The sequence below is a fragment of the Apteryx rowi genome, unplaced genomic scaffold, assembly GCF_003343035.1.
Source record: "Apteryx rowi isolate R43461 unplaced genomic scaffold, aptRow1 scaffold_96, whole genome shotgun sequence".
NCBI classification, from domain to species: Eukaryota; Metazoa; Chordata; class Aves; order Apterygiformes; family Apterygidae; genus Apteryx; species Apteryx rowi.
Window position 1 is genome coordinate 993834 of NW_020451271.1, and position 18392 is coordinate 1012225.

Genomic DNA, 18392 nt, shown 5'->3' on the forward strand with positions numbered 1-18392 from the left:
TCCTCAAGCTGAAAACGGTGTGAAGATACCGGAGAATTCAAGGAAAGGCCACAAAAATAATCCAGCACTGAAAAACAAACCTTACGATAGAAGTCACCAACTCAGCAAATTTGTCAGAAAGAAGACTGAAGAGAGAACTCGACTATTGACTCAATGCTGGGTTTTTAACTTTGCAGACAAAGCAGTAACAAATTCTTCTGGATAAGGACCATGGGTGTTACAGGGCAATGTAAAGAATCTCCCTCTAAAGTGGCTGGTGAGTCGTCTTCTTATGCTTGGTCAGACTATGATCAGATAGGAATGTCCTTCAGGAGATGTAGGGAAGAAGGCAAAGTCAGTGTAAAGATAAATTCATTAATACACTTGAAGCACTTGAATACTGTGAGAGAAAACCCCATGAAAAAATGAATGATTATGTCTTCACAGCAAGTTTTTAACACCATTCAGTAAAAWAGGGGCCTGGGACTGTGGGGGAACAGAGAAGGGAAAAGGACTTTAAAACATGTTCATTTAGCAAAGGGAAAAATACTTACTCATCCAAATACTAACCGTATATGTACAGTGGTGGTGAACTGATGTTAGACACACATTCTGGAATTTCTTCGCTTTGATTAGAAGTTTAAAACTTCATTTTAAACTTTGTTTTAAAAACAGTTTTTCTATGTATAGCATTCTAAAGATATGAATACTGACACAGACTTATGCATACAATGCCAGATAGTTACAGTTTCTTAAATACATGTGCATGTGAACACTTCCAAACACAACCTCAGGAGATGTGATGAATGGTTCCCCAGATGCCTGATATTTTGGCAGATAGCGCAGGTTTATAAAGAATGAACACATCTCAAAGCTGACTCCATGGCTGATGATGCCATCGTGAAACCCAGACAGGGAGAAAACAGCAGGCTAAGACTTTTCCTCTTTCCATAGTCTTTAACTCTGAGAGGGTCTTCTCCTTTTCCCCTACTGCCTTCATTCACCAAGGGATTCCCCCATTGTACAAGGAAGGAAGCTTTTCCTCATTCTCACTGGGTTGATGTGACAACCATGAAAGGATTAATTTGTACAAGGCCATTACAGCACTAGTGCTGTGCCACCCAGTCAAATTCAACCAAGGAAAGGCTGAGCTGATGTTTGCAACCTGGCAGTTCTGGAGTATACTGATGGTAGGACTTTTGCAACAATGGTTGTACATGGAGCTCTCCCTCCTTGTTGTTTCTGCAGTCTCAGCAAGATTCAGCTGAAACTTCTCGGTAAAATTATTTATCTTTTTATGTTGCCCTGGTGCTAAACACTTTTAACCCTTCAATAACGGTAACCTTCAATTACCCTCTGGGATTCAAGAACAACAATGAATTTTCCTTTAGGTGACCAACAGGGACATTGGCCAGAGACCGCCCTTTATTTCATCTTAGACCCACTGTTCTAGTTTAGGCAACACTTTTGTATCTGGCTACTATACATTGCTTATCACTGTAATGTCTGGGATCAAGTCTATCCTTTATCCCACACCAGTTTATGCACTGGTCACCTTCTGAGCGTATTCTGGGGGCAGGCCCAGGATCTGCTGCTGCTCCACCTGTGCCTTGGTTTTCATGCAAAGGAAGGGAGGAGCCGGGGCAGAGGGGAGTCAGAGGGAGTCACAGTGCTCTCCAAGAGGTTCCTCTGATCTGACAATCAGGAGCCCAGGACTGCAGCCCTGAGTACAAAGCGTGTTGTGCCGTAGTCTAACCATAAGCTAAGAGCTTTAGGCATCTAAGATTTCCTGGGAGCTCCAGAAAACTACAAAGGAACCAAAAGCATACATAACCTACAGTGGGGAGATCTACAACAGCACAAGTCCTGCCCCACCTCATCTACCTCCTCCCAACAGCTGGGTTTCTTCTTATTCTTTGCGCTATCCAACCAGCTTTTGCCCCAGGAAGCCTATAGCTGCTTTGAAGTATTATGTCATAAATTTCTGGATCAACAAGTGTGTAACTGCTGCCTGTGAACTTATTTTAGCCTCAACACCTCCTTGAAACTTTTAATTCACATTTCTAATAAGTGTTCAAAACTATATGGAGTGCCACACACATTAATAATTATCCTTAAAAACACTTCCAGTGCATATAGGAATCTGATTCAGATTTTTAGCATCTGTTGGCTTGAAAAGGAAAATATTAATTTAGGGCCCTACACTGCTCTCAGAACACTTTTATCTGTTTTTATGATTTCTTAAAAATGATAATACAAAGGCAGGAATGTAGAACTCTGAAGAGTAACAGAGCCTTACCCAACTCAATAAAACCTTTCACGTGCAGTGTAACTGAAGTAATACATGGAGAATCCTTGCTGCAAGCTCCTCCATATGGATTCCTCCTGAAACCAGAAAGACTAATTTAACTTTTCGCAGCACACCAAGAATGTGGGCTGACCAATCTGTAATTTAGAATGGGCGTGTTTTGTGAATGAATTTGTTCTTATAATTAGATCTAGTTCTAAAGACAAAATACAGTTTTAAGCATTTTTTACTGTTTTTTTTCTTTCAAAGCCAAGCCTTCAGAAAGACACAAAAAGTCTCACTAATGTTGAGATAGGTTTGCTAATCTCAGTTGCTCCCTCAGCTGTAAAATTTACCCAACTAAAACTTCACTGTACAAGGCAATGCAGGAAAGAACAGTAAACACAGGAAGGGAGCACAGGAAAGGGAAATAATGGACTTCATTTTTTTAGGGGAGACATTACATCATTTGCACTGCAATATATCCTTCTTTCACAGCCAGAATAATATTGTCCAGGTCCAAGATAAGAAATATATTTATTTAGAGAATAAATCTAGCTCAGATTTCATGATAACAACATTTGCCATATTAATATTACAGTTACTCTCAGTTAATACTCAGTAGTTAATAATATGTTACACGCAAAGTGAAAAGATCTTCTGAATGAGCTGTAGACGTAATCTGGGAATTGCTGGATTCAGAATTTGGCTCACTCCATTCTTGGAGGGTTCCTTCATTGCTGCCTACAAGGGTATAGGGTTTGGTCTTCAACTCGCAGAAACCAGTTGACTTCTGCCTCCTAGTTTTTTGGGTTTTTTTTCTTTTTGACATCTTTAGAGCCCAGCCCGACAACAAGAACAAATTATCAGGCTACTGTCAAAAACTGCACAGAGTCCAGCCTAGCCTTTGTAGATCAGACATTGCTCTACTTGCAGCAGACCTCATGCAAAGACTCCTGCTGCAAGATGTGGGTCAGCAGGAGGCTGAACTCTGGTGCCCAGCATCTTGGGTTGGGCTCCAGCTGCAGCTGCTGGTGGAGTCATTGTTGAAGGATGAAGGACAGTAGCCAGTGAAGCTACTACTTTGTCATTATGGAAGTGCTGGGCACATTGCAGATAGAAGGTGTATTTTTGGCTTGCACTGAAATTGTGATCCTCTTTTCCAGGAAATGTGGTCATACTTTATTGAATTTGGTCAGGAGGTGGAAAGGGACTTTCTTAAGCACAATCCTAAAAATCTAAGGAGTTTCTACAGGCACAAAGAGCAATTCAGCTATTACAACTCTCCCGAGCCAGAAATGAACAGACGACTTCATGAGGTGTGGCTTGTTGTGTATTTCCTATGCATTCATTGCAATACATGATGTGAAGGTCAGCGTGTGTCTCTCCAGTGGTAGCAAATGTTCCCGCAATACACACTTACAAACACATGAAGTAGTGAGCAGCATTCACTCCCCTTGCCCAGCTCATGCGTGGTATGTGGGCTTGTCCTATTGTTCCTGCTGCCCCTAATATACACGTAAATGACTCAGAATTCGTAACTCCTTATTCAGCAGCAGCTCCGAAGAAGTGGACTAAGGATGCCTTGCGACCTGCATTTACCACTGCATGGTGATGTCTTTGTGACTGATGATTCACCAATCTGCTCCCAGGGAGTTCCTCCCCTTTGTGAACCCTCTGTTTGCATCTCCATGGTGCCCCTGCCTGGAGCTTGCCATCTGTGCCTCAGGCGTTCCTCCACTCACATCGGTCTCTGCATAAACCTGCCCTCTTCATGCTAGGAAAATGGACCTGCTGATATCTATAGATATCTAGATATGCTGATATCTATGGTGATCAAAGCTACTTCCCACCATGTTATTGGCTCTGTCTTTCAGATCTGCTTGTTGTGCAGGAATCAGAAGCTATGAGCTTGATTAATTGGCTTAGGCTACCTTTCCCTTTTCTGTTTTGCCAGTGTTGTGTCCTGTGTGGCCCAGCATGGCAATCTCCATGCTGTGCAGTGAGCTAAGGACATGCAGAGCAGGTCCTCAGACCACCATCCTCAGCAACATGCAGAAACAAATGGAACTGTCATAATTCACAGGAGAACAAAGGCCTATAATTTTCTGCCTGAATTGAACATATCTCTGCAAAATTCCATGACTCACCAAGTAGAAAATAATCCAGATGACTCCGTTTATTGGTACATTGGTTAATTTTCCTTATTTCAAAATGGTTCCTTATTTCAAAAAGGTTCCTAGTAATGCAAATGTCACTCGGCTTTATTCAGCTAAACCACGTTAAATGCATAGGTTTGGCACAGCAGTGTTCCCTTCTGCCCCAAACTTATTTCTGTATTTATATAATATCCTCTGTGCACAAAGAATGCTTTTATTAGCTTTATAGAATGTACCTCCCCTCTACAGAAAAAAAATTAATGACAGCACAAGAAATGCTACAAAATAAAATTAAATTCAAAATTCAAAAAAACTGCTATATATAATAACATTCACACCAAGCTTAAAACTAGTACTATTTGGATCACAGACCATTATTGAATGCTAGAGTAAAGAAACTACTTAAGTAATGATAATTACTATTTTAAAATAGGTAACAGTGTGAACTGGAAGATTTAATGTGTTTTTTCCTGTTAATGTACAGACCCATTCCCAGAATTTCACTGGACCGTGTGGACAGACCAACTGTCACAGCTGTCTATCAAGGCTGAATTATATGAAGGCAAATAATACAGGCTTTGTGGTTCAACTGAAGCAGCAGTCTCGAAAGTTTCCATTTCTCATCCAAGGGCACTGTGGGAACATTGTCTTCGCCCTCTCTGAAAAGAGAATAGAACAATTATGCTACTGAAATTCCTCCACAGTAGGTCTGAAAGACTGTTTATGTCCAGCCAGGGAGACAGGGGAAACTAAAAGCAGGGGTTTCATGACAGCAGGTGGGGGGAGTTTCAGGGCATATACTTCAGTGACATAATGGGCCTGATTCTTCTCATTTAGGCTGAAGCCAAAGCTGGAAGATTTAATAGCAATGGAGGAAATGGCAATGAAATTGCAACATTAAATGCACTGGTAGAAGTATTACCTTGAAACAAAGCTTTTCTATTGGCTTTCTGAATCAATCAGGTAATTGATGCTAATGTGAAGATCAGAGCCGTAAACTAGACAGGAAAATACACTAGCCACACAGAATTTTTTACCATTTACCATTTTAGGAGCTCTACTGCGTGAAGTGCGAGTACACAGCTCTCATGGGAGTCAGATGTGCTGAGAAGATAGAAGGCAATGACCCAATTTGTCCCTCCTAATAGTAATATTCATTAGCGTTAGAGATAAACCAGTACTTGGTTTCATGCAAACACATACTATGTTTCAACATAACCTTAGGAAATCAGCTACTCAGGTTGCCCCAGAGCTTCTCAGTTCAGAAGTGGTAGGTGTGAGAGTGACATTTCATTCTATTGTACTATAATCTCATTTTTCCTGAGGTTATTTTAGTGCCAGTTATAGCTCAATAAGTAATGAGTAACAACAATTACACAGTAATACACCAATCCTTAAGTGTTCGGGTGCAAATAATCACCTGGGGCTACCGTTGCTTGCAGGCAGAGTCAACACCTCCCTAGAGAGTTCCCAATACATTTTTTTTTACAGATGAAGGTAGTGTAGAGGCAGCCAGTCACCAGCACTGCAGTTAAGAAATTGGTGTCTACACAGATGACAAACTATGCAATGATCTCCCTGTGCTCTCTGGTTATCATCCAAAGTCACAAGGTTTGGCAGCAGGACCATTTGATGGTCAACTTAAAGAACTTTCTACTGGCTACCTTCGAAGGGAGACTGCAAGCCCTTCACAAAACAGCTAGTTTTAGTCATATTTTAGGTAATAGTACAGCAGATGCCCAGTTCTTCCTGGGGCCTTGATATAAACGTATAACATAAAAACACTTAACAATAACAAGTTATTCTTCATATTTTGAAAAACTCTTGGTACATTTTTCAGTGGGCTACTGATATGAGAGTGCAGTGACCAACCTCCCCTGGAAGTAAACAGAAAGATTTCTCTTGAGTGGACAGAAGATACTGGGTGAGGGCATTACATTGAACAATCTGAGACAGTATGCTCAGAAGAAACCAGAAACTTTGTGTTCTTAAGGTTCCATGTAGGCAAACTAACGCTGTGACACAGAGACACCTTCTCAATCTCAATTAGTGCTAAACTAATTAACAAAACTGTTCTATACACTACAGCTAGTAGTATTTCTCTTCTTTCTTGGCTAATCCTTAGTGAGATGTAAGGGTGACTGAGTATCTAATTACTCCTTAATTGAATGCACACTTTGTACATTTTTCACTAGTTCAAGCTTAATGCTTTTGGTCCAAAAATCAAAGTCAGTGAAATTAAGTTGAACAGGGATTTGGGCAGCTATTGTATTAAAGGATTACTTTTGGAAAGGAGCCTAATTATGAGCCAGTCTGAAGATATCAATTGTGTTTGTTACAGAAACACATAATATATTGTCTGACAAAAGCCTAATTGTATATATTAGTAGTGTTGTTATTCATGTTTACCCATTATTCTTGTTTAAGAATAATTTTTCTACCATGCTAAATTCAAAGCACTGTTTAACAATATATATGATCCAGCATCACACTAATCAGACTAAAGGTTTATGCACATCAAGATACCTGCTTCTCTTATTCTTCTGAAGGGTGTTTGGAAATGTAATAATTGAGCTAAATATTATATAAATGTGCATGTGCATTATAATCAGAAAATTGCCTACACGCATTGCTTGTTTGAAGTTTATATGTCTGCCTCTGAAATCTCCTTTGCTGGGTTGAGCCCTGTACATAGATGAAGTCCCACTGCTTCTGGGGGCTTCTCTGCAGGTCAGGCACCTATCCCAAAGAAAAGCTTTCAGGATCAGCATCAAAAACTGTAAATAGCTGGGGAATTTGAGGGCTCCTATCACAATAACCATGGTTTAAAACAGAGAAATATTAACCAGGTTAAGCAAAACTCACAAATAATTCTTGAGGGAAAAAAAAAAATCATTGTTTCCAAAATAGTTGTCAATATTTTACTGCAAATTATTGAAAAAAATATTATGATTGCATATTTAGTTCTAATTCTTTGGTACACTAATTTTATGTACATATTTTCCTAAGAGAGAGTAAATTTTCTTGAACAAAACTGTCTATCTGACACAACAATGCCACGGCAAGACTGTAACTTAATCTCAGAGACAAGGTATAGGATCACAGATAGATTCACACTGGTATATTTTTAAGAACCAAAGGTCCCAAGTTTCCATAGTAATAGAATACAATTATAAAAGAGAAAAGATGTAAGAAAACTTCAGTGTAAAAGATTACTTTTCAAAGTTTTCCAAAAGTGTTGAAAAGTACATATAAATGGAATATGGAGAAGCGAAATAGGATGGCCATGATAATATGCCATTCCATCTGACAAGGAGGAAATGAGATACCCCATTGCAGCAGTCTTAGGCCAAGATCACCACACAAGATCAAAACCATTCTTCTGCTACTTAGAAGTAGACAATCCCCTTTCTGGACAGCTTTTCCACCTCTTTTGTCTTGCCATATTCCTTACCATTGTTGCCTCACACAATGTCTCCATTTTGTCCCTGTGAAAGTATCTTGTCTCCTCCTCCTTAATACTAGGTTAAACTAAAAAGTTAAGAAAAATTTCAAAGGACATGAGTAGTAAGATCACTTTAACACTGACTACACATTACCATTCTCCTATCCCATCTAAAATACAGCACCTGAAAGCATGGTCAAGCATGGATTTCAGAGTGTCTCAGAAGAGAAGACTCACTACTTCATTAACTTTTATGTTTCCTGTAACATCTTGTATTCCTCTTCCATGACAAGGTCACAATTTATTCAGTGCCATGGTCCACATCTGACTCTGTGGGTATTTAACATCATCTAGCTAACTAAAGTGTATCTGTATTTCTCTTGAGCTGTGAGGATAAATAAATATGTTTTAAAAATTATAAATATGTTTTGCTTTTTAACACTGTTCTATATTTCATAGCCTCTGGTGTTAGTTATAAAATATTGCTAAAAACAGTTACTACTGGTATTCTTTTCCTTGAGTAAGAATTATAAGTTGCAAAAATGTTTTCAGTAACCCAAATAACTTTGTCAGTTTTGTTTTCTATCATCTGTTTTCAAAACATTACTATCTGCTTAACAAGAGTCTGTTTGCAAAATGCATACTTTAATTGCATGATTTTCATCCGTATGAAAGAATCCAAAATTCCCAAAAGAATAAAGATCTGTGAATATTAGCACCCTCAGTTCCAATGAAGTAGTAACATTCTGCTTTAATTTCCCAGCATGATTTCATCTAGGTAAGAGAGAATGTACTCCACTTTCTCACATCTTGTATAATACTGCTGAAGAAACATCTGCATGTTGTATGCTTTCTTCTCTGTGTGCATGATCATACACATGTATCTGCATGTCCTTCTAATATCCTTGACATCTGAGAGYTTACATCACTAAATTTTATACCTACTAATACAGATTCTTTATATTTTACAAAATATGTAGATTTATCAGAAAAGATTTAAACTTCCTACCATTTTCCTTCACTACGAATTTGCAGCATTTTCCCCATAAGTGAAAACAACATAGCAAGGTCTCAGTGTGTTCAGACCCTAGCTTTTGTGTTGAAATTGCCAATAAACATGCCATGAGGGTTTTTTTTTAAGACAGGTGTTCCTGATTATATTATCAATCAGTTTCTGAGTAGTGGTGCACAAACTATACATGGTTTACTGTGAGCAGCTGGAAATTATACTCTCGCAATGTTTTTCGAAAAAAGGCTGATGATAAGAATGCATTGTGGATTGCAAAAAGTGTGTGCTGCTGATAGAGAACCAGGAGCCAAGAAATTTGGGAGCCCTTGTCAACATGAAGTAAAGGAATCTTATCTAAAGCATATAGCAGAGATCTGATTCCTAGGCTACCTCATGATTTTGTTTAGCTTTAAAAAAGAGGCAATATTTTGTTCCTTTTTTTCCCCTTCTTCCTGTTTTCCATTTCTCCACCAGTATTTATGTATTTCTAAAAGGAGCTCAGTAAAGGACTGAACAAGGACAATTCCAACATGTTATTTATTCTGGTAGCAACTAGAATTTAAAATGGTTTTCTTCATTTTCTTCTTCTTTTAGGGCTTGATGATTCCCTGTATTGATGCTCTGGCCTGGATACAGCATGAATTCCTGCTACAGCAGTGGTCAGTCTATGACTCTTGGGCTGCCCATGGCTACTGAAACATTGTGGCTCCTGTGCCAGAGATATGTCACACAAGCAACAGAAGTAGCCAGTTGCTACTCACTCATTTCCTCCACTAATCTTACTACTAATTCCCTCGACTGCAGGAAAACAAGTCAGGCTGACATCACAGTGTCAATCTCACGTCCCATTCCCTCCTATTACAATGAAGTAGTGTGAAGCCACCTGAGAAGGCAGTATCTCTCAACCATTCCTGAAGCTCTTCCTCTCCTGAACTCCTCCGTGTTCCTAGTATGTTTCCAGTAGCTCTCAGATTATGGTGTGCGGTTCACAAGCCAAAGGTATTTGGCCCTCTGTCCTGTGGTCTGCTCATGCTCTCAAATGTAAGCACATTCTCAAGTACTCTGAAGTGGCAGCAGTGTTGTGCACACTACAGAAGGTCTTAAAGACAGGAGAACAATAGTCGGTTTTGTTGATAACATAATGTTGAGCCTCTTTCAAAGACAGAAACAACAATTAAACCAACTCCTTCTTAAGCACAAAATCAAAACTCATGGAGACAAACAATGACTGATGAAAAATCACTTGCTGAGAAGCAGAACAAATATTCCTATTTCATCACATCTAGGAAATCAGTATTTATATTTCTAAACAGCCAGTGTTGATAGTTGTTTTGTTTTTTTAAACCAGGAAAAAGAGAAGAATGGTTGTAATAGCTTAATGATGCATGGACGCTGAAAGCTCACTCCAGCTTTGGATCAACACAACAGGAAAGTATAAAATCCATGAGCGTAGGAACTTCCTCAGAGCAACTTGTCTTTGAGCTTCCAGGAACCACAAAGGCTAGTAGTAACTGAGAGGAAAGATATATACTAATTGGTATTGTTGACCTCCATTAAAGCATGAAGCTCACTGAGATCTGCTTAGACTAAGAAATGACAAATAGAATCACGCTGTTCTTAACTCCAGTTCTCAAAGGCAATGCATAATCGCACAGCTCACTGTTTATCTGAATGTCCTTTCATAAAGTATATTCTACCAATATCATACAATGTGCAATGTCACAAAGAGGGGAATGCACAACCACCCGTTTAGTAATAGCTCACTCCCACTGGCAACACTGACCCTCTGTTCAACACCCTATAGAAGGGGTAGTACATGGCTTTGCTGCCACAAGAGCAGCTCAGCAGCTCCAAAAATAAATTTGCACCATGCATGTACTAAACGCCATGGATACTGTCACCATACTGCCCTCTCTCCTTATCCTGTATTATGAAACTAATGTTGTGCCATTTTTTGCTTGTCTGCTCAGACCCCATAATACTATGCAGATAGTCTCTGCAATACCAGGTATGCTGTCTCTGTTCCTCCCACCCTAAATTACTCTCTCCTATTCCTTAGGCCTAGCACAATCCCTTAGTATTTTAATGATGTCACATACATTCAAAATTAGAGGAAAAAGAAGTATAGCTTGGAAAGTGGTAATTATATTAAGAACAGTTTTTAATCCAAGCTAATTTCAACTACCATAATTTACAGGGCATTGGATAAACTTGCAGCTACTGACAATCTGAGGTCAACTAAAGATGTATGTGTACATACAAATGTGTATGTGTGTTTGTGTAAATAAAAATTGATGCTTTTTTAGGAGTTTCTGAATCAGTCACAAAGCTGTTCAGGAGAACTGGAATAACATAGATAGGTAGATAGAATAGGTAAAGACCATCACCACACCTGGAAGACAAGTCTTGATTTATGGATGCAAAAAAAACCCCATTCTTTTTGTAACTGGTATGTGCACTTTTTAAAACAACACATTGAAGACCAAATTCTTTTGTTTATTTGTTATGCTTCATGGTAAATAAATTAAAGTTTATTCATTTCAAAAGAAAATATTTTCTAAATATGATTTTAACAAGTTTTTTTTTAGCACCAAGTCTTATTGCCTTCTATTAAAAGAATTTTACTGATTTCCATGACTTCTGTACCAGGCATTTATCTGACCTTCCCTGAGTCAAGGGAAGCAAAGCCATTTAAACTATAATATGCACGGAATCATGTTTATACACCCTGATTTGCAAAGAAATGTAGACATGTGTCTAACTCCTTAAGCATGCCACACTGAATTCAGTATCATTATCAATGCAAGTTGATATCCATGTGTTTAAAATCAGACATCTTTCTGATTCACTGTAAAAATTCTCAGTACCTTCTGTGAATTTAGCTTACAGATTTAGCCACTGATATAACAGAGAAGGCAGGTCTATCAAATCAATTATGTGTAAAGTAACAAGGATTAAAGAGAGGGCAGTGCATCCATTGGAAACCACAAATAATGCTGTTTTCAGTGAAAAATACACTACTGAAAAAGTATTTATCCATACATCAGGTAAGGTGATAAGCCCAAAAATATGATAGCCTGTTGGAATACTGACAAATCACATGTTTAAAAAAAATGAATCAGGCCCCAAATAGGCAAAAGACTTGCCTTTAGTAAGAATGGTAGATTTAGGGTTTTTCTTATTTGCTTTCTAAGACTGATAGCATTTGTTGTTCCCATTTTTAAGCTTTTCTGTATAACAATAAGAACCACAAATATTTTTTCCAGGATCATCTGAAATTATCAGGAAGTAGCCTGATGCCTTTAGCAAAGGCTCTGAGACAAGTATCAAAAAAACAGTAGTAACACAAAGGTCACAATGCTATCCTTTCTCCCTTTTCTTTCAGAAAAGGATCTGTGGATCCTGGCGGACAAGAGGTTGAACATGAGCCAGCAATGTGCAAAGAACACCAACAGCCTCCTGGGCTGCGTTAGGAAAAGTGTTGCCAGCAGGTCGAGGGAGGTGATCTTCTCCCTTACTCAGCACTGGTCAGACTACATCTGGAGTGCTGGGTCCAGTTCTGGGCTCCCCAGTACAAGAGAGACATGGACAGACTGAAGCGAGTCCAGCAAAGGGCCATGAAGATGATTAAGAGATTGGAACATCTGTCATGCATAAATACCTGATGGCAGGGAGTAAAGAAGATGCCACCAGACTCTTCTCAGTGGCATCCAGTGACAGAACAAGAGGCCATGGGCACAAACTGAAATACAGGAAATTTCATTTAAACATAAGAAAAAACATTTTTATTGTGAGGGTGATGAAACACTGGAACAAGTTGCCCAGAGACACTGTGGAGTCTCCATCCTTGGACATATTCAAAACGCAACTGGGCAAGGCTCTAAACAATTTGCTATAGTTGACCCTGCTTTGAGCAGGGGGTTGGACTAGATGATTTCCAAAGGTCCCTTCCAACCTCAACTATTCTATGATTCTATTTTCTTCATTGACTAAAACATAACTGAAATTGTTCTCCTGTCATGCCTGAAAACAAATCTGCACTGAGCTTTCCCTCCAACTTCCTTACCACCTGACTGGCTCTATCACAGGTGGATGTGATTGAAAGAGGTTGGAAATAGCAAAAAAAAAAAGAAAAAAAAAGCCTTTTCTAGGGAAATGGGATGTGAAAACTTCAGCAGCTGTAGGAGATAAAGACTGTTTGGTAAAGGATGTATTTCAAGAAACTCCACAGAATAGAATATAAAGACTCATTAATCCCAGGCCGTAGGAGACAGGTGCATATTTGGGTAGATTGGTTCTGTGGAAAAGCAGAGTTAAAAGAGGCCAACTAGACAGCAACCTACTTATCCTACAGCCAATGAATGGTTAAAGAGAGGAGCGCAGCTAAAAAGTTCAGATGAACTTCTTTATCTGCTGTGTCCTCCTGAACACACCCTTTAGAGCCTGGTTAGACTTCATTCTAGAACTGCAGGGGACTATTTGGAGATCTGGCCTTTCTTATGATAAAGAAAAAATACCCTCAAACTCAAAAAAAAAAAAAATCTGTTCTTTACCTGAGATCACACCATGGTATACCACGCTCAGGTCATCTCTGCCTTCAGTTCATCAGACTACCCCAAATTGCATCATAGATCAACATCTTATATGCCATTTGATGACAAACCACAAAGGGCTCAGCTCTGTCAAAATTTCAATCACGGCTGAGGAGCAGATGTTCTGAAGATTTCTGAACATGGCATACTTAGAGCCAGCATTCTGATTCAGTCAAAACTAATTAGACCTTTTAAGCAACCTCTTTCTATTCTTCTCTATACACCACTTACACTGAAACATTTGTCTCCTCCTTTCCTTGATGGATTCATGAGGTCAGAAACTAATGTTCCTCAAGGTTCTTCAAGCAGCTGCACCACACTGGCTTGGAATAAAAGAGAAAATATTGGAAACTCTAAAGACAGGAGAGTTCAAGCAGCCATGAGGAGGAGGGGGGGGGGCATCATGTCAGAAAAGAAGTCCACCCGTGTGTTTGTAATTGTAGTATTCATGGCATACCAGAGCTTCAAAATAAAAGATAATCTCGTCTTGAAAGCAGGGGATGCTCCCCCTTTGATCATTATGCAGATGTCACCCTGCAAACTATTATCTCCCTGCCTGCTACTGAGTCCTCATAGGAATACTCAGCCAACATAAGAAGTCCCAGGTGAAGCACCATTATTCATTCTCATGAAAGAGAGAAGATGCCTTTTCTGAGGATATCTGACCTTTGTGGGGAGCTGCTGTCCCTCAACACCTTCCTCCTGGAGAAAACAGTGCTAGGAAAGAGCTACAAAGTAAGTAGAATGGTTTTCTTCCTCTTCTGGAGGTGATCAAAGCCACGTGGTTTCTTTTTAGGCTTCATATATCTAGTTCCCAGCCCATCAGAGACAAACTCAGTAGCAAGAATGTACTGTGAACCCTTGACTGGTTGTGTGCTATTTGGACTGAGGCATCCAAAAATAAAAAGAGGACTTGACCAAATGAATTTCTGATAAATAATTCAATCAGGTGTGGAGAGCCAAAGCCCATGTCTTATGTGTGCTCTCAAGATGCCTATAGTCACAGTTCTTTTTCAGTGCTTGAGCATCCATAATTAGCATAGCCCTACAGTGAATACTATGATCTTATATTAAAAATTCCACCATTTAGGAATTAAAACTGCAGATTATTTTGTGAAGCATGGCCAAGGTAAATATTATTTAAAACAATTATTTATAAGTGTTGACAAATGTAATAAAATTCCAAACATGAAAGCAAAAATGAAATTTTCACATTTCAGTTCCAGCAGTTGTAAAACTCTTTCATGCTTAAAATTCAAAGTCAATGTGTCAAGTAATTTCACTGTTACAGAGACTTGAATCACCTGCATTGGCCTTAGGGCATTATTCACTGAGAGAAAAATTGTACTTAATATTGCTATGATTTTCCCAAGTAATTTTTATGCACAAGTTGGGTTGAATTTGAATCATCCATTTCCAGATTAAACTGATGACATTTTGTGATTGCAGAGAACCATCTAATTGAGAATTGGGCTTAGAGATGTGCCCAAAATTAAATATGGCAACGAGAAAACAATAYTAATGGAAGGACCAATGTTTTGTTTTCTTCGCTTAAATTCTGGGATGCTGATATTAAATGAGGTTATAAAATAGAAAGGAATACTTGGAAAATATTTCAATACTTACATTATATTGAAAGACCTTCATCAAATTGTTGGCTACTGTCCCAGCCAATTTAATAATTTCTGTCACATGCAGGAGGAAAGATAATCTTCCCACTGGGTTTTAATGCATCCATTTTTGGAAGCTTTAAATTATTAATCTGTGTCAGGGGTTATCTGCTGCCTGATCATTTGTTAACTTCATATGAAGTTGGGAGCTGGACCCAGAGCATAATATGAAAAGGCTTGACTCCATAGCAGAGTCTGAAGTGAAGCAGGGAGTTCTGTCATTGACTTAGATAGGACAAAAATTTAATGCACAAATAAATGTCCTTACCCTACAGTGCATATCAAAACCCTTCAGCAGTATTCTTCCAGGTGAAACTGTGGATAAACTGGTTCTCTTTGTGAGCGTATGGTTTTGAAGAAAAGTGCAGACAGAAAAGCTAATGCCTTTATATAATGGATTCTACCAGTAAAATAGGGTAATGAGTTTTATTTAAACAATAAAACAACTCTATTGTTATTATTTAAATAAAATTTGTTGTATGATACTAGCTGAAAACTTTTATTAATTTATGTTACAAAGAAGCAGGACTTACTACAGAAAGCAAATGAAGACTTTTATTCTTTTTTGAAGACTTTTCAGAGTAGCTGTCTTATTAGTGGTAGATGGGGCCACTTCTATTGCAAAATCAACCATAAATGTTGTTGTCTGACTTGCTACTTCCACAGTAGCTAGTCTTGATAGCAAATTTTCTTTAAGTCTCTAAGAATCTCATTACCAGGCTTTTCATTATAGTAAAACATTGATTACCTAAGTGTAATGAGGTTTAGTGAGTAACAGTAGAGTATTGAGGGAATTTTCCTTGTAACTGATAGAGGCTGGGGGAACATGACATAGGAGGTTTTAATAACTCAAATGTGGATAATGCAGGTTCACATGTGTATTAGCTCTTATGCACTGAATCTAAAGTTAACTTAAAATTCTTGCTCTGTGAGCAAATGGGGGCTAGAAGCATGACTGAAGGATGAGAAGCAACAACTACCTTGATAAATGAAAAAATGTGAAAAAKTAGCCATGACAGAAGTTAATTAATCAGTCTCCTCTTGTATCTGCACTGGTTTTGCACAAGACTCATTGTTGGGTTGGAAAAGTACAGCATTCTAACACAGGGAGAAGAGATCCAAAAAGAAACCTTCCAGAATTAGTACCCTGTTTCTTAAAGTTTAACACTAGAAAGACTCACCAATGATTGATCTTATAAAAACAAATTAAGAAATCAACCAGTGCACCTCCATAACTGGGAAATCTATCACATAACCTTAGGTGTAATCTGCTGCTGCTCATTGCAGTAGCAGAATTTTTAAAGTTGCAAGAAATAACTGTGATCTAACTGTGCCTGATCCACTACCAACTGAAGTCAACACAAAGACTTCAATTCATTAAATTGCATACCAGATTCCAGCCACAGAAGAACCTAATTCTTAGCATTTCAGGAAGACAAACCAAACTATTTTTACCACAGGATAAAATAAAATATTACAGAGTCAAGATTTACAATTGTGACAATGTCCTCTGTGCATTTTTTTCTCCTTTAGTAAAATCTCCCCAATGAAAATTATTTCAATGTTTTGATTCTTCTGCTAAGCTTTTACTTACCTGAATAATGATTTATTTTTGTTTTTCTTCCTCTTCTGCTACTGAAATGCAGCCCTGATGACTCTGTCGCTAAGTGGCTGAGTTGGTCTAAAGTTATCTCCTAAGATTCCATCACAGCCATCTAAAAGTTCTGCACCTTTAACATGTGTCCTCAATCTACGAAATTCTTCTATCTGAAAGGCAGAAAACAAACATGAAGAAGCTGTGATACATTCCTCACCATGGGACTAATGATCAAAAGCAGCCATGCCCAGCCACTGTTGCAGCTTTGACTCTTTGAGTATTTACATACCATGTATTTAAATATTCATTATTACCATTTTAAAATAATTGGCAGCACTGTAAAAACACGTAACATGTAGGGAAAAATAAGAACTTTTATGCACATGGTTTTTCAAACTTATCCTTCACATTTCCATCATTTGGGGGGGGGAACCTATATCCTTCCCATCCATTGTAGATTACATCCCACAAATCAACCTCAGAGTTATTACAGCAGAATAATCATTCTGGTCTTCTTCAAAAAAGTGCATTTCAGGAATAACTCAGTCAACTGGAAACTGTTATGAATTTTTTTCAGTGATTTATTTATTGCCTGAAATTGTTGCTTCATTTAAATAAAAATTATTTGCTAAACTAGGAGCATTTTGATCAGACTCTCAACTTTAGATGAAATCTGTCAACACTTTACACTGAAAAGTATCATGTTTTTTCCAATCAAAATGAAACTACACTTCAAAGGTTCTGTAGATGTAAGTGCTAAACATTTTTTTTAATCAAATATAATTTTGAAATTTTGAAATGATCATATAAAATATTTCAGTTGATCCAAAGGAAATAACTGACTTATTAATCTCACTTTTTGACATTTTTCAGTTTTATCTGATTTATATTGGTGATAAATGTCAGTAGCTTTCATCTCCACACCCAGTATCAGCACTGAGCTATGTGTGATAAAAGACCAAGAAAATCAATGCATCTTTCAGCAACATTACACCTCATTGTTCAATAGTATTGTTTTTAGAAGTCCGTTATTTTAAATGAGTACAATTACTAAAAAACTACATTTGTTTTCACTTTGGCATGTTGACAAACTATCTGAGCTGGATACAGCAAACCCACCTGAAGGCTGACCCATGTAGGCTGAGCCTCTTGTACTTGCACTGACCCTGTGATGCCTCACTATCCAGCTCAGCTGTACCTTGAAACTGAAGCTCCACAGAAAGCATAATGGAGTTTGAAATATTTTATCATTTTATCATTTATCATTTTATCAGCCGAGAGATTAGAGAGAAAGGGTAAACTACTCCATGAAAAACACCCTATGCGGGACTAAAGGGAGAATACAAATCTGATCCCAGAATTAAAGGAAATGAGGTACTAAACAGCAGGTAATGGCATTTTTATTTTTATATTGCCTGTAGAGAATAGTTTCCTATTGCAATTTGAAAGACAGCTGCTTTCATTGTTTTTTTCCACTCTACAGCATAAATGATACAGACTTATTTAGTTGATCTAGAGGCTAGCTTTGCTCTGCTGCTTTTTCCTCAAAAACCACTGTACCTAGAAATCAACACTCTTCTGCTTCTTGCAGCTGAGATATAAGGCAGCAACTTGGACTGAAAAGATGAAAGGCAGAAAAAACTGTGAAACTCCT

At 38.2% G+C, this 18392-nt stretch overlaps 1 protein-coding gene across 1 annotated transcript in view; it reads right to left on the bottom strand.

Moving 5' to 3' along the window:
* Positions 1 to 4627: 4627 nt before the first annotated feature.
* Positions 4628 to 18392, bottom strand: part of CA8 (carbonic anhydrase 8) — a 50442-nt gene continuing 36677 nt past the window's right edge. The window contains exons 8-9 of the mRNA XM_026054708.1: positions 16736 to 16908; positions 4628 to 5084 (exon numbers count right to left, since the gene is read on the bottom strand). Of these exons, the coding sequence (XP_025910493.1) occupies positions 16774 to 16908 (135 nt within the window). The 3' untranslated portion in view covers positions 4628 to 5084; positions 16736 to 16773. The remainder of the gene's footprint in view (positions 5085 to 16735; positions 16909 to 18392) is intronic.